Below are 17,063 nucleotides of genomic sequence, written 5' to 3' on the forward strand. Positions count from 1 at the left end.
GACTGCAGTTAGATTTTCCAAGGGGCCTACAGATTTTTCAGGGGGACCCTGGAGGATTATCCTTAACAAGGGGAAAACTGTTAATGATAGGGTCTTTTGTGGTAAGTCCTCTATCCCTCTTCCGGAGAAGGCAATGGCACCCCACTCCAGTACTCTTGCCTGGAAAATCCCATGGAAAATCCCATGGATGGAGGAGCCTGGTGGGCTGCAGTCCATGGAATCGTGAAGAGTCAGACACGACTGAGCGACTTCACTTTCACTTTTCACTTTCATGCATTGGAGAAGGAAATGGCAACCCACTCCAGTGTTCTTGCCTGGAGAATCCCAGGGACGGGGAGCCTGGTGGGCTGCCGTCTATGGGGTCGCACAGAGTCGGACACGACTGAAGCAACTTAGCAGCAGTAGCTATCCCTCTTCCCCTTCCAAAGGCACAGAATCAATTGAAAAACACAGGCTTTTTCCATCCTGAAGTCTGTGTGAGTGGCAAGTGGGGGAACGCTAGCCTGGTAGAGCTTGACAGAACCACATTCTCTTGCATCAGAAAAGCGACCCATAAAAGAGAGATGAGAGGGTGGAGTCCAGAGAGAGGAGCCAGAGGCTGAACACAGTGGCATCTGGGGGAGAGGACTGAAGAGGTCTGTGGGCGATTTGAGGGTGAGGTGGATGGCTTTTTCCTTTTGACTTTAATTGAAGGATAATTGCTTTACAATAGTGTGTTGGTTTCTGCCATACATCAACACGAATGGGCCATAGGTATATATGGGTTGCTTTTTGAGTGAGAGGCGTGGACAAGGAGACAGGAGCTCCACCGGTTACTAGCAGCTTGACCTTGGGGGGTTTGTGCTGTGCCTCAGTTTTCTTATCTACAAGATAGGTATAACAGAATCTACTCTGTAGTGGAAAACACTTAGAATTGGGCCCAGCATGTTGTAAGGACCATAGCAGTAGGTTGGGCGGTGGTGGTGGTGATATAAAAATCCTTGAAATCAGCAGTGAAGTGAAGTAGCTCAGTCGTGTCCGACTCTTTGCCACCCCATGGACTGTAGCCCACCAGGCTCCTCCATCCATGGAATTTTCCAGGCAAGAGTACTGGAGTGGGGTGCCATTGCCTTCTCCAGGGGGTCTTCCTGACCCAGGGATCGAACCCAGGTCTCCAGCATTGCAGACAGACGCTTTACCATCTGAGCCACCAGTGAAATGAGCAGTAGAATTTATATTACTTGGGAGGACCCAGCAAGCCTCTCCTCTGGGTGGGACCTAAGTGCCAAGTCTCAGGTTGGCTCACCGGCTGCATCTGGTGACAGATGCATGGCTGAGGCCGCTAACAGCAGACAGGGCCATCACCGGGGCTCTGCTGTGTCACCAGGGACGCCGCCCTTGAAGCCTGTGCACTGGGAACGGGCGCAGGGCATCTGCTCTCCATGTGGCTAAAACCATCCCCACATTGCCGTGGGCTGAACTTTGTCACCAGCCTGTTTCTCACGAGGACACTTCCCCGGGCCAGGAGGCACGGGCTTCCCAGCTGGGCTGGGCCCCTCTTGCTGGTGCACTCGGGATATTTTCAGATTCTGGGTGACGTTCCCCTGCCCCTCCATCTAATAGGTCCCAGATGTCCCCCTCCTCCCTCGACCTCCCTCCTTCTTGCTGTTCGAAAGCCTCACTGCCGGCCTGCCTGGGGCCTCCTCACCCGGGAACTCCCCATCTCTGGTCCCCTTAATGTGATGGCTTGACAGAGGCCAGGATGAAAGAGGCTGTTTCCTCTGAGGATGGAGAAGCAGGCAGATGAAGGCGGAGAGAAGGAAGCTGGCTTTGGGAACACGAGGAGCTAGGGGAAATATAAGGAGTCTTTATTGGCCAAGCATAAAAGAAGCGACAGGAGTCGCAGCTGTGTTAACGTGGCCAGGTCACCAGGGGCTAGGCAGACACCCCGGGAATCCCACGGGCCCTGGACTTTGGTGAATCGTGTTTGCAGAGATGCCTTTCAGTTCGCAATCTCTCGGCTGCTGCTTTTTTCTCTCCCTTACCTCCCTACCCATCCTCCTGCCCCTTTTGCGGAACACTTGAATTTGTAAGGAACATTTGAATTTGTAATTCTTGGCCCTTGGTAATGAGATAGGGCTCTTGCTGAGGCCTGTGGGAGGGAGGAGGCGGGAGGTGGCCACAAGGAGGAGGAAAGAAAGGAGGGAGGCTGAAGGGAGGGTGGGGCCGGGGCACAGAGGTGCGCGGTGAGAAAGAGGGAGTGGGCAGTGGACCCGGGAGGGCAGAAAGCCTGACTCAGAGCTTACCAGAAACCAGGGCAGGCCTGATAGCCATCAGAGGGGAACTCAGGGAAAAACCTCCTTTGGCTCCTGCTGCTCCTGCCTGTTTCCCGTTGCGTTTCGTGGGAGCATGGAGAGACAGCAGGCGTGCTGATGAGCACAATCTCCAGGTTCTGTCACCCTCTGACCCTTGTCAAAGTGCCTTGGTGCCCAGCACCCCACATTTAGCAGTGCCACCAAGAGCCCAAACTGGAGTGGATCCCTCAGAGCCTGTTTTCTAGGGTGGGCAGCTGAGGTATGGACTGGAAGTTAGGGCCACAGCCCAGCTGCACCTGGGGCCCAGACCTCTGGATTTCTCATCCAGTGATAAAAATACAGAGGTGAAATAAAGGGGGAAGAGATTAGATGGGTGAAAGTGGGCCAGGAAAATGCAAACTTCGGAGACCAGCTGGAAACCCCACAGCTGAAGAATTCTTGGATGCTCCTTCTAAGGCAGCCCTTATGGCGGTGGCACTGACCCTAGCATTTTCTCTCTCTCTTTCAGGGCCTCCTGTAAGTACTCCTGTGAAGTCTGGTCTCCAATGTCCAAAAGACCTTGCTCTCTGCTGGTAACTGGGCCCGGGGTGGGGGGTCTGAGCCCCTTATACTCTGCACTGAAGTCTGCAGGGTCCCCCAGAGGGTTGACATGGCCGTCACTTTGTTTCCCATCCACTTCTGCGCCCCCCAGGGCCAAACAGAGGTTGTGCCCAGGGGAAGCCTGTCCCCGAATATAATCTGAAAGGCTGGCTTGCCCCATTGTTAGCCTGCTCCTTTGTCCTCCAAAGAAGCAAGTGGAGTCAAAGGAGCACCAGGTATAAGAAGAAAGAGGTCATCTCTACTCAGGTCCGGGTCCTTGAAAGATCTCCTGCCCTTTCAGTAAACAGGTCAGTGAGTGTGGACCGCTCCTAGGACATGGTCTTTGCCCCACTGTGTGGGCAGCTCCATCTGGCCAAGTCACTTCAGGCAGGTGGTGGCTGTTGGTGGTGGTATTTTTATGTAAGAGGGTGATGTCAGCAAGTTAGACTGGGAAACAACACAATGTCGAGGCAGCCGGTCGGTCTCCTTCCCCTCGCATTGCCCTAGAGTCCAAGGCAGGGCGGGGGAGCCGAGCCATTTCCAGAGAACCTGAGAAGAGCCCAAGGAGACTGTCTCCCTGAAGTAATGGATCCAGAGAACAGGAGCGTGTCTTCTGAGGACAGCATTTGATACCCCAACAAAAGACCCAGAGATCACGCCCCGAGGAGCTGGGGATTGGAGTTGAAAGGGCCGAGCCCTCCGCATCAGATCTTTCTCAAGGATCCTGAAAGCCTATCACCAGCCCTTCCTCGGAGAAGTCATTTCCATAGCTGTTGTCTTGATCTGAACCGTGGAGAGCAGCCACCCTGTTTGTAATGAGACCATGATGTTCCGTTCCATCCGCGTTCTGAAAGGCACATTGAACCCAGGCTGACGATACCGCCCAGCTTGCTCGTTGCTCACTTAGAGAGAGAGGAAAATCTTGTCATTCCCTGAGAGGAGGAGGGTTGATTTATCGTGCGTGTTTTGGATGTCAGACCTCAATTCCTGTCATCAATCTTCCAAAATAAACTCTGCATAGGAAACTTCGACGGACCACCTGCTGGAAATGGGCTGCTTTTCCCTTTCTTTTCTGACAAAGCCAGAAAGAGTCCTCACCTCCCCCACTCCAGGGACCTCCCCCATTATACCTGGTCCCCACAGCCAGGCTCCCCAGCTAACCTGAATCAGTGCTGGGTCCCTGCCTGACTTGGGGGCTGTGCTCCCCAGGAATACAGTGTCCTGAGAGCTTCTGCAGGCCTTATCCCACAATGGTCCCCAGCCAGGGAGGTGCTGTCACTGCTGGGGGCTCTGCAGGGTGGGAGCAAATTGGGAGGTGGTTGGGTGGGCTTCCCAGGAGGCACTAGTGGTTAAGAACCCACCTGCCAGTGCAAGAGACATAAGAAACATGGGTTCGATCCCTGAGTCAGGAAGATCTCCTGGAGAAGGACATGGCAACCCACTCCAGTATTCTTGCCTGGAGAATTCCATGCACAGAGCCTAGTGGGCTACAGTCCATGAGATCTCAAAGAGTCGGACACAACTGAAGCGACTTAGCTCGTATGCATGCATGGGTGGATATGATCCTCTCCTCCCAGTGCCTGCCCACCCAGCCCCCAGCCCCATGGAATGAGGGACAGCGGCCCAGGTAGCTCTCCTGAATTCTCAACCTGACACAGAAGAGGCCTGAGTCTTCACCCAACCCTGCCTGAAACCACAAGATGAAGAGGAAATTGGAAGCCTACCAGGGTGGAAATCACCCCCTTGCCTGCTCTCTCTGCTTCCCACAAAGGAAGAATGCTACCAGCCAGGGGCAGGGAGAGGGAGATGGCAGTTGATCACAAGGCCGGTCTGCCGCCCTCTGGGTGTTTCTCAGGGCACCTCCTGGGGTAACTCCGGTTCCTGTGGACACACGGACAGTCAGCATCTAGAGAACTCAACCGTGGAGGATGGATTTAAGTAGCAGCGGGGATCATCTGGGCGGTCGAAAATAGGTGCCCACCACTGCTGCACCCCCGCTGCCCATGACAGACATTGCTAATGAATTAGGAGGCATCTTAACAGAGTGCTTTACTCAGTCACTACCAGTCTGCTGGAGTCCACACTAGCTGACAGTTGTTGGCCATTCTGGCTCTAGGTTTTAAGAGAGAGTGTCTTAATGATGCCAACTGTGAGACTGAAACAGATGACCAAGGGAAGTATATGTGTCTCTTTCTTGAGGAAATACAGGATGTTCAGCTGCTAGCCTTGGTTGAAAGTGATGCTTGCTGGAATACTAGCTAACACTTAACTATGTGTTAGGCACTGTTGTATTTTTATGGAAGCAGTGTAATAAAGTGATTACAAGCATGGACTCTGGAGCCAAGCTGCCTGGGTCTGAATCCTGCTTCTGCCACTTCTAGCTGTGTGACCTTGGGCAAATTACTTTACCTCTCTGTGCCTCAGTTTCCTCATCTATAGGATGAAAATAGTAATAGTACCTGCCTCATCCAGATGTAAGGAATATATACATAATTATATGTATGGCCTGGAGAAGGAAATGGCAACCCTCTCCAATATTCTTGCCTGGAGAATCCCATGGACAGAGGAGCCTGGCAGGCTACAATCCATAGGGTCACAAGAGTCGGACACGACTTAGTGCCATCTTTCTTTCTTATTATACATACATATGTGTGTATATGTATACATATTATACATACCTACATGTGTGTATAATTATGTATATATTTTTCCATGTAAAATATATTAACTCATTTAAACTCTAGAAAGAGAAGGCTTCCCTAGATGATCCCCAAAGATTTTCAGGAGGAAATTATTAGTCTTTGCATTTTTATTCATTAATTTACTACTTCATTTTATTTCTATCCCACATTAATCCAAGAAACATTTGGGAGTGACTCATAAACTAGATAAGGAAACAGTGGGTAGGTGTGTGGAGAGCAGAGGCAAGAAAACAAGGGGCATCCAAGCTGATGACCCCACAGCATCCTGTGCAGCCAAGTCACAGGTTCAGCTTGGAGCTTCCTGGTGGACAGAGAAAACGGGAAAGCAGAGCTGTTGCGAGAGTCAGGGATCAGGGAGAGTTAGGTGAAGCACTTCTTTACCTGGTGCCAAGACCCTAGAGAACTTCCCCTGAGTGCAGGTGATATCAGTGGCCAGCACACGAGCAGTTGCACAGAGCCCCTCTGTGCGTCTCCGGGTCAGAGCCCCTGTGTGAGGCTGGGAACCCTCCACAGATGCGCCTGCCTCTTGGGAAGGAGGGAGGTGGCCGCCCCCTGTGGGCGCACTCCCTGATGGCATTTAGAAGCGGCATGAAGAGGGACTGGCTCAGCGCTACAGCTCTGGATCAAGGAGGACACCAGGGGGGCCCCAGGCTGTCTTTGTGGGGCTGGGAAAGAAGGTGGCTGCGTTTCCAGGTTCATTTGTTCACAAGCATGAATTAAGGACCTACTAAAAGCTCAGCACTCCTTGAGGCAATGGGGACACAACCAGGAGCAAAACAGAACGTGCCCTGCCTGCCCTGGGAGCTTACCTTTTAGTGCCCCGGGGGTAAAACTCAGCAGAGAGGAGGAGTGGACACTGACCCTCTACCTCTGCAGCCGCTAACCAGCATCCCCTGAGCTTGGTTCTCTGTGGGGGTGTCACTGCTCCCCACCCCGCCTCACGGACATCCTCAGAAACAAGGCCCCAGGAAGGGGGCCTTATTTCTGGCACTGCCTGCATTTGCTCAGCAGCCCTGGGGCAGAGGGACTTGTCTCCAGATGGACACCCTGAGACCTACTCCTGGTGTTGCCGTGGGTTTCTGGGAAGAGTCTGGAAGGAGAGAAACAGACCTGATGGCTGTGCCTCTGAAAGCAGAGTGGGCCCAGCTGCACACGCCTGCCAGCCAGTCCTCTTCCCTTCTAATGACTGTGGTCCTCAGCGCTGGCTCCCTGCCAGCCCTGTGCCACGTGCTCTACATACATCAGCTCATTCGATCCCAAGAGGTAGAGATTGTTCTCCATTTACAAGATGAGGAAACTGAGGTACAGGGAGGCCAAGCGACTTGCCTGAAGTCACTGACTAGTAAGTGTCAGCCAGGCCGGCCGACACCAGAGCCCTGCTCTTAACTTAAGCTTGCTTCTCCCTTACCACGACCCTGTCTCTCCTGACCCCAGGCCTCAGCCGTGCTAGGGTGGGGGCTCGGCTCCAGAAGCTCTCTCCAGGTAGTCCTCCCCACCCTCTGCAGGGCGCTCCATGACATCCCACCAGGCAGCTCCTAGAGCAGTTTCTCCACCACCCTCTTGTATCAGATCTATCTGGAAGTTGGAGGCCAGAAGGAAAAATATATGAGTTTTTCAGAAGCTCCTTCGTTCCTGCGCCCACGCCTGTGCATATTACTCTGAGAATAACTATTATGATCAATACTTTGTTGAATGTTTTCCTCTCTTCAATGGGATTTTAGATCCATCATAGGGAGTCTTTAGTCTACACCCAGAATTGTGCTAGGCAAGAGTCCTAGAATTATTCATGTAAAGGGTTTGAGACAGACATGGCTGTGGTCAGTGAAGACAGGCTCCCAGAGCCACATGGGGTGGGGTCCAGCCTCCTGCTCACCCTCAGCGCCAACTCACTGTAGAGAGAGTGGCCTGAAGCCAGTTAGAGGCATCAAAGGAAGGAAGTCCCACTGCTCCCCTCACCATCCCAACGGAGGGGAAGAGGTCCCCCCAGGGAGGCTCCCACCCTCTGTTCCCTGGTCATGGTCCATTGGCGCAGGTGGGGCAGGTCCACCAGACGTGTCCCAGGCAGACTGGCTCCATCAGAGACGGTGTCTGGCTTCTCCTGTGTGGTAGGACAGGGAGGGCCAAGCCCCAGGCCCTCAGGCCCTTTCCCAGGCCAGGGCCAGACCACATGAGTGGGAACCCTGAGACACAGAGGCTCAGAGAGAGGGGATGTGCTCGTGAGGCCCAGAGCTCCGATGGACCTTGAGGGAGAGTTATGAAGAGGCATTCTTGTCTTCTGTCCCCTGCACAGGCCCTGGGCCTGGCACACAGAAGGCCTCTGCTAACGGCTTTCCTGAACGAATGAATGAGTGACTGAATGCATGCTACAACTGAAAGGAAGCTTAGTGATTAAGGCCCTGTCTTCATTTTATTTATAAAATAACAGAGGCTCATAGAGCACAAGGGACTCCAAGTTCACACAGCTAGTTGGAACTTTCAGACACTGCAATACCCTGACCTTCCTAAACTTCACTCTTCCTCCTTAATTTCAGGGTCCTGCTGGAAGACCCGGCCTCCCCGTAAGTACCTTTCGTTTCTTTTTCCCTTTGCCTTTCTCTCACAGGCTGTTCCTCACTTCAAGGACAGGAGAGGGTGGGTGGCCACTTTCCACCAGGTGTGTCTGGATGGGAGGCCTCTCTTCAGCATCTCTCACCTACGGCTGAGGGTGAAGCACCTGGGTACCTTTCCTGGGGCCCCAGGCAGGCCAATGACAGCATGCAGCCCCTGCAGGGCTGCACCTGACTTCAGACTGATGGCCCCGTAAAGCGGGGCTGGATGGGAAGGCAGCCCCCTGGCTTACTGGTTATCCTGCCTACCAGCGTCATTAAAGGCCACTGTCCCTGCTTTGTCCCCTGGTAAGAGTAGACTCAAACACTTTATTTCCCCCTCGAGTTACCATTTCTGAGTGCTAGAGAAGCTGGGTCCAGTAACCACGGGGGCTTTGGGACAGAAGTAGAAATAGTACTCATAACCATCTCTCACTGAGACCTCAATACATGCCAGGCACCAAGCTAAATGCTCTTTATACATTTGATTCGTTCACCAACTCAATAAAAGGGGTACTATTACGCCCATTTTATAGATGAGGAAATAGAGAGGGAAAACAGCTGGTCCGATTGTCCAAGCCTCATTTGTAGACCTGTTGAAGGCCCCATGTTATCACACAGCATCCCACACTGCTATTTTCCGTGATCCATACTGGGTATATGAGACCCATCTTTAAAGTCTTCAAAGACATTGCCCTGTAGAGCGTAGCCTGGGGCATCGATGCATGGAGTACTGGATACCATGGGCCCTCAGATGGCTGTTGGCTCAGGAGAGATGCTCTAGCCAGCCAGAGGGCCAAGGTGGGCATTTAGGGGGAGCCAGGGCTGGCACCAGGCTGCCCTCTCTCCCTGCCCCGAAGGCCACATCAATTGGATTCCAGAGCCTCCTGTGCATCTTTCTATCCCAGTTACTCCTCTTTTCAATGTGAATTGTACTATAACCTCTTGACTACACCAGTAACTTCTAGAATTCAAATCTAGCAAGGACTCTCTTAATGAAATACATGTGGGAGAATGTTTAGCTTTGAAAATGAAAACTGTCCCAGCAAGTATGAACCCTGGAGCAAAGAAGGACAGGGCAATCTGTCCCATGAAATCCAAGGAGGGGGAAAAGTCAGATGGCTGGGGGAACGTGGGCAGACTTTGTTTTTTCTTTTTTCTGACAACGTCCACCTTTAAAAAGCATTTGGGGGCAATTCGCAGAGCAGGGGCCGCCACACAAGAATTTCCAGTCTCCGGCCACTCCATGCCCGTCCCTAAACCAAGCATTTTATGGCCAGGACTGCAAAGACCATTAGTTTAAAAAAAAAAAAAAAAAGAAATGAAACCAAAACACACATCCTGCAAGATCATTCAAAAGCACAAGAGCAAGTGAGCCATTGGGATGTCACAAGCGATGACCAGTGGGCCTGGCATCCTCAGTGGGAAGGGTCACAGCTACTCTGGGAGTGACCAACAAAAAGATCTGCTGATGCTTGTTGTGAAGTGCAAAAGTGTGAAGTACACACATGTTTATAACAGTCGCTTCCCCGGAACCTTGCTGGGCTCAGTACCTGTAGACGAAGTCTGCAAGGCACTCACCAGGTGACAGGCACCCAGAGTTAGATTCCCAGAGCCATCGTCTCTTGACATCCTCTCAGGGAGCTTCAGGGAGCTCATGGATCGTGGTTATGATCCATGCTCATAACCCTTGCTGCAACCCTGCCACTCTTTCCCAAAGTCTGAACACTTTACTGAAGACACCTTCAGTCTTGACAGTGTGTGTGTAACAGGAGCCTAATTCAGAGCTGGTTGCGACTCCCTGGTGTGTCCATGTACATCTTAGGATGCTAATTATCCCTCACGGCATTTGCCTAAGTGGCGTCAGCAGACACAGAATCGCTCCAGAAGTGCCCACCCTTCAGATGAACCCACAAACCCAGCTCTTTCCTACCGGGACAAACACCATCTGATTTTCAGCTCCTGTGGCTTTCCATCCTTCCAGGCTCCCAGCAAACCCCAAGCCCTACCCCAGATTTTATGAGTCTGCACATATATGATTGCAAAAAAATATTCTCTACCAAAAGAGGGAAGAATAAAACTTAAAAGCAGATTTCCAGAATGAGGAGATATAACCCCTGGCTGCAAAACAGAGCAGTTCCGTCCGAGCAGCTGAAACTCTTGATGCGGCTGAAGCCGCATGGCGCACTGTTGGTGCCGGGTTGGTGGCAAGGAGGGGCAGGACTGTATTGGTAGTCTTTGCAGACACAGGGCTTGGGGAGGAGCTGGGGGCCGTGAGCACTGTCCCCCAGCTCTGACAGAGACAGAGCAAGGGTAATGATTCACCCTTCTGTCAGATGGGAGCTGCCATTCACTCTCCCTGCCTTGAAGCTGAGCGTGACAAGGATGTGACCAGTCTGTGGGGCTCAAGGGGCAAGTTCACCCACGATGCCTGGGAATCGTCCCAAGCACCCAGGCAAACCAGATCTTGGGTGTGTCGCTAGCCATGGGGCTCCTCACATGCTGGCCTGGCTCTGGCTACCTCTAATTGTTTCTGCCTCCTTCATCAGGGGGACAAAGGTGCCATTGGGATGCCTGGACGTGTGGTGAGTTGGAGCATCTCTGCCCGATGGGGCAGCCGTTGCTTGCTTCCCTGTGCTGGCATGGCCTACAGACCACCCCACCCCCTAGGAGGCACTCGGACCTCTCGCTTCTCCCCACCCAAGGCTGCTGCAGAAAGGACACTCGAGGAAGAGGGGAATGGTTTATTCCAACCCTTCAGATCTTGCAAAATGGCTTTAACTCTCCAGAGAATTGCCATGGCAAAGGAAAAATCCAAAAATGGCACGAATAAAGGCTCTTTGCCAATCACTACGAAGAACTCCCATCACTCTACGCCCTAACCTCTCCCCCCGCCGAGACAGGCAGCACACCCTCAGATTTATAGCTGTTCCTGCAACCATCCTCCAGCAAGAGCAGTGAAAGATGGCAGGAAACGCCAACAGAAAGTGTCCTACAGAAACTACAGTGTAGCCAGTGTCTGGAGGCATCTTCCCTAGACAGAGGCTAGTGATGAAGACAGGGCTTCCTTCCAGGCAGTGCCTCCAATCCTCACCAGGAAGGTGGGGGTTAAAACCTTCGTTTCCTGCTGAAAAAATAAGATGGTGAAACAGAAGACATGATAGGGAGCTTGTGTCACAAATGGGAAGGTTAGCACTAGGCTTTGAGGGCCCAGCACCAGGGTTTTTCCTGGTGCTTGGAAAGGCAGCACCTGGTGGCCGCCTAAGGCAGTGATGACCACACACCGGCCTCCCCGCCCCCCCAAGTCTAGGACATGGCCTCAGCTCCTCTCCCCATCTGACCTCTGAGTCCCCACCAGCTGCCAGCCTCAACCTCCACCCTGGTTTCCAGTGCCCCCTACCAACCCCATGCCATCTCTCCATGTCACTCACATGCTTTGCCTTGTTTACATCACCTCTTGGCCTGGGTTGGCCTTAGGCCTGGGTCTGGCATCCTGTGTGCATGGGCTGGCCTGGTGTGAGCCCAGAGCACAGAGGCACCAGATCACAGCTAACACTTGAAAGTGCTGTCTCGTGCTCAGGGCCTTCCACGCGTCAGCTCATTCGGTCCTCCCCAGAACTACATGAGGCAGGCACGATGTCCACCCCCATTGTTCAGATGAGAAAACTGAGGCTCGGATGTTAAGTGTCTGTCCCAAGGTCACAGGTCCAGGAACTGGCTTATTTTAATCCAGGCAGCCTGACTCTACATCTGTGCTCCTAACCCTAATAATGGAATCCTGCCTCCCACCTCCCAAATCCCCTCCATGGGCATCACAGTCTAAGGAGGGTCTGATCCTTAGGGTGAAGCCACAGTTCTAGGCCTAGGTTCTGGGACATTTCAGAGGTTCAGGACAAGGGTTCCATGTCACAGAGCTTTGAGCTCCCTTGGGCCACGCAAGAACTGTCAAGACAGGGAGACTGGGAGCCCTGGGCCACCCCGTTGGGCGGTTCTCCCACCACTTCCCAGATCACAGCACTGTGGCATTCCTGCCTCACCCTTTCTCTAGGCTCCAGCTCTCTAAGCCCAAACCCTGAGTCCCCCACGCTGTCAGTGTGTCCTTTGTAGAGTAGGGGGATGACATTCAGCCAGCCTTCTCAGGGGCTCACTTTGGGAAAGCCTGGGCCAGGTTCATTCTCCACTGCAGCCCTCTGAGATCCTGTTTGTCTATGAGCACGTTGAGACTCAGTTTACCCAGGATTGGGGTGGAGTTGGGTCTGGTACCCAAGACACCCAAGTCCTTCCTCCTGACAGGTAAGCTTCAGGAGTCTCTACCCTGTGTGCAGCCGCCAGCCTGCCGGGAAGCCTGCAGAGTGCAAAGCAGCCCCTCCAGGCCTGCCCCCTCATGCCGTCCTTCTCGGGCCCTATGCATGTGTCCCCCCAGGAAGTGTCCATCCAAGCCTTGATCTGACCACAGCGGGGCAGGGGGTGGGGCAGGAGAAAGAGCGACAGGAGGTCTCCCCATTTCCGTCTACACAAAGCTATTTTCAAACCACCTTGGTGCTTTTATGCTGCTTGTGCTGTTTTAAATGTGACAATGGACCCATTTGGCTGCCCAGTAGGCGTCCTGGCGTGGGCCACCTGAGAAGTACTGGGGTGGGCAATGCGTGTGAAGTGCCTGAGATGTTCTCGTGATTCACCAGAGGTGGCGCCCCTGGCTGCTATGAATGAGGGTGGATTGGTCACCATGGGTCCAGGGGTCCTTGGCCATGACCCACTTCCCTCTGCATCCCGGATGCATCCTCCCAGATGTGTGTCCTTCTGTCTGTGTTCCTCTTTGCATCTTGCCTGGCCACTCCTAACGACTTCTGTTGCGTCTAGCTTGGCAGTTTCGTGCTTGGTGTTCGGCTAGACCTTCAAAAGGACTGGACTCCACCTCACCTCACAGTCCTTGAAAAAGTCTCTCCCATGCCCACTCCCTCCTCAAAAGACCCAGGCTGCTGGGGCCACAGATCCCCAGACATGTTTCTGGCCTGGGTGGGCTCTCCTTCTTTCTGTCTCTCTCTGTCTGTCACGTACACACATACACACAGATGTCAGGAGGGCTTCTTAAGGTCCCTGCCACTATTTCCTTCTTAGTTATCTGGCTGGGGCCAGCCTTTGGGCTGAGACAACAGCCGTTCATGAGCTACGCTTGTCAGACTTGGGACCTGTCGAGTGTTAGCATCTGTGTTTTGTTTTGTTTCTTATTTCACGGTGATTTCTTGTGTTTGGTCATCATGCCATTAACACAAATTCTTGTGTGTGTGTCTCTCTCTCATCCTTTCTTTTTTCTCTCCCTCCCACCCTCTCTCTTCCCTGCACCCCATGTTGCATGTGATCGCCCCAGGGAGGAAAGGGCCAACCAGGCGAGAAGGTGAGTCCACGCTTTCCCCTCCACACCAGTGCCTCCACCCCCTGGACTCATGGGGGTGCTTTTGGAAGCCCCCCATTCCAGCCCTCCTCCTGGTGCACAGGCCCCAGTGGAGGATGCCAGCCCAGCCTGCTCTGCCCTCGCAGCCTCTCACGGCCGGGTCTACTAACAGCCACCACCCCATCAGGCAGGAGTCGTGGGCTGAGGTCCCACTTCCCTGACTGAGGTCCCACTCCCATGGCTGAGGGGTCTCCGCTGCCCGTGGGGGCTGCACGTGGCCTCCTGGCACTGATTTTGGCCTTAGATAGTCACCCTTCCCAGAGGTGAGGAGAGCACCAGCTGCCGTTGTATGTGGCTGGTCCTATCCCCACCTGCAGCCCACCACTGCCCCCTCAGGCCGAGACACTCTCTTTATGCTGCTCCCCCCGAGACGGTCCCCCAGCAAACGCCCAGACAGACTCCCGGGGTGATAGAGTGGAGTCTGCCAGGAAGCTAGACGCCGAAGAAACAGTCCTGTCCTGGAACCGGGTGGGCTCTGAGGGATTATAGAGCAGTGAAGCTAACCAGCTGGCTCTCCAGATGAGGCCCAGAGTGGGTGTGAGGCTTGCCCGAGGTCCCACAGGATTAGAGATGGCAGAGGGCTAGAAGCGGACTCCTGGTCCCAGCTCCACACTTCCTCGCTTGGACACCACAGTGTGTATTTCTGCAAGTCTCCCCACCTCCGAAATAAAAATGACAACAGTAAGGACAGCAACAACCATATATTAAGCGCGAACCGTGTCAGGCGCTGTTCTAAGCGGTTTACTCTGTAACAGTAACATCCCAGGTAACAGTGAGGTGACCCTTCCAGGGAGGCTTGGTAGTCTCATTTATATGAGAGGGAACTGAAGCACAGAGAGGCAGGGTCACATACCTGAAGTCACACCGCAGAAAGTGGCAGAGCTGGGGACTTCCCTGGCAGTTAAGACTTGGTGCTTCCACTGCAGGGGCCCAGGGTCAATCCCTAGTCTGGGAACTAAGATCCCACATGCCTCATGGCATGGCCGAACAATTTAAAAATTAAAAAAAAAAAAACTTTTTTAAGTGACAGGGCTGGAGAGGATTCCCAGGGTGCCTGACTCCAGGTCAGACTCGGGTCCCTAACCACTGTGCTATGCCGTCCTCCAAGTATAACAAAGACTGGGTCTCACTCTCACGGGCGGTTAAACCACCCAGGAGAAAGACAGGGACACAATCACAGTATAAGGATAATAGCAGACACTTGTTAGCCCCTTCGAAGACCAGGCATTCTTTTAAGCATTTTACACCATTATCTCATGAAATTTTCACATCTACCCTATGAGACAGGCGCTATTATCTCTGCATTACAGGTAAGGAAACTGAGGCAGAGAGAAGTTAAGTAGCCCAAGGTCAGCCAGCACGGAGCAGAGCTGGGCTTCAAACCCAAGCGTTTTGGCTCCTACCCATCACACTATGTTGCCTTGTATAAAAATTATGATATAATTGCAATGGAATAAACAGCTACTTAATTTGAATTCACTCTTCACCTGCGTGTGAGGCATGACATTTTACAAATGCATTTCCGTCCCTTGCCCTGTAAGGGCAGCAGAGTTTCTCTCAGCATCCTGTTCACAGAGGAGATATGTGGGCTCAGAGAGGTTCCGTGAGGCAGAGCAAGACCTGCAGGTGAGGCCTGGGCATTTCCTGGACTCCTGGAGGGAAGTAGCATCCTGCCATCCTCCAGCCGGGCACCGTCAGAATCCTTCTGCCAGAACATCGCCTCTCATCCCCACCTGTGTTCATACACCCTTCATCCTCCTTCTGTCACACTTCCCCAAGCTCCAACACACACACACACACACACACACACACACACAAGCTTATCCAGGCAGCTGGAACACGTGGCACTTTGAGCCCCCAGCCCAGCATCCACCATCCTCTCCGGGCTGAAAACTCTGCCGCAGACTTAACCCTCTGTGTCACTCCACACCAGGACTAGGAGGCCAAAGCAGCTCTAACCTCCAGGCTCAGGCCTGCTGGGCCCACGCAGCAAGTGTGTGTCTTGTCCCCACCTCTGTTTACAGCAGCTCCATCCAGGGGTGGGCTGCTTTCTGACAGTTACAGGTGTGCAGCCACGTGGGCACTGGGGACTGGGGAAGAAGGCTCAGAGGGTGTGAAATTTGGCTGGGGCTGGGGCAGGCTGGGGAGCATCCTGAGCAGGGCCCTGTGGGGACGCCTCTAGGGCCTGAGCAGCCATGGCTGAGCTGAGTCTCCCTCCCTCCCTCTCTCCCCCAACCCCCTGCACCTCCGTCTTCCCCATCACCACACGACATCCTCTTCTCCCCACTTCCCGGCCTGGGGGCCCACCGCCCTCTTTCTCTGGTCCACAATCATGTGCTCTCACTCATATCTCTTCTCTCCATTCCTCCTGCTTCCCCACTGCCCTTCTTGATCCTTCTGGAATGTTCCATGCATCCTCTTTTCATCTCCTCTCCTGTGAGTCCTTCATCTTCCTCCACATCCTCTGCCTCCTTGTCCTACGGTCTCTGGGTCTTGGGGTCCCCCCCTCCCTCTCTGCCTTCCCCACCTGCCAGCTTCTCCTTTCTGTTCTTCCCCTCTCTCCTCCCCTCCCTCTCCCCTCCTGCCTCTTTCTCTCCCACACAGGGCGCCCCAGGAGATGCCGGCATGTCCATCATTGGTCCCCGCGGCCCCCCTGTAAGTGGTTTTTGCCCTTCTTTGGGATGGATGGATGGGTGAGTTAATGAGACGGGCTGGGTGGGGAGGGGGTACACAAGTCCTGGCTGTGCCTCTGGTGTGATGTCCACCACATGGGATGCGGTCAGCCCGGCCAGGCCTCAGTGCTGCTGTCGATGTTAAAGAAAGTAAATCCGCCTCAGTTACACCCTCTTGGGAAGGTTTCTGAGAGCCAACCCTCTAGCCACGAAATGACAGCCGCTGTGAGGCAGCCCTGCTGTTTACAGGCAGAGGGAGGAAGTGCTGGCTCTTCTTGGGGTGGGGAGGCCCGGTGCTCCAGCTTTCCAGGGGATAAGCCTTGTTTCCAGATGCCCAGGGAGCAGCTACCCCAGAGGCCTGGTTCCCTGACCCAAGCTCCCACTCCTGGTCTTGGCAAAGCCTGCCCACCACTCGCCCACAAAGGCTCTTTTTTTGTGCTCGGTGCTGGGTCCCAGTACCCTCTGCCCAGCGGCCGGGGGCTTGGGAAAATCAAGAGAAGCTTCCCCTCCAGTACAGTTCCTTAGGGACCAAAAGGGGGGCTCGGGTGATTGCAGGGAGATGCCGTGACTGTGGGAAGGAGGACTGACTGTTTTTCTCAAAGTGTCCAACCCACGGGGCTTCAATCAAATCTCCAATTGTCAGGGCAGAAGGGACCTCCCAGAAGGGGAAACTGAGGCACAGGGAGGGGAAGGGGCTTGGCTGGGATCCCGCAGATAGAGAAGGATTAGGACCCAGGACCCCTGGCCCCAAGGCTCCCCGCATAGCAATGGGCTGCTGT

At 53.7% G+C, this 17,063-nt stretch overlaps 1 protein-coding gene across 8 annotated transcripts in view; it reads left to right on the plus strand.

Annotated features, from left to right (window-relative positions):
• Window positions 1–2,686: 2,686 nt before the first annotated feature.
• Window positions 2,687–17,063, plus strand: part of COL13A1 (collagen type XIII alpha 1 chain) — an 88,736-nt gene continuing 74,359 nt past the window's right edge. For 2 of the 8 annotated variants that reach the window (XM_061405202.1, XM_061405205.1), the window contains exons 1-5: window positions 2,687–2,810; window positions 8,107–8,133; window positions 10,710–10,745; window positions 13,529–13,555; window positions 16,217–16,267. In XM_061405202.1, the coding sequence (XP_061261186.1) occupies window positions 2,760–2,810; window positions 8,107–8,133; window positions 10,710–10,745; window positions 13,529–13,555; window positions 16,217–16,267 (192 nt within the window). In that variant the 5' untranslated portion in view covers window positions 2,687–2,759. The remainder of the gene's footprint in view (window positions 2,811–8,106; window positions 8,134–10,709; window positions 10,746–13,528; window positions 13,556–16,216; window positions 16,268–17,063) is intronic. The other 6 variants (XM_061405208.1, XM_061405200.1, XM_061405201.1 and 3 more) reach the window with 6 other exon arrangements.

Source organism: Bos javanicus, chromosome 28 (genome assembly GCF_032452875.1).
Source record: "Bos javanicus breed banteng chromosome 28, ARS-OSU_banteng_1.0, whole genome shotgun sequence".
NCBI classification, from domain to species: Eukaryota; Metazoa; Chordata; class Mammalia; order Artiodactyla; family Bovidae; genus Bos; species Bos javanicus.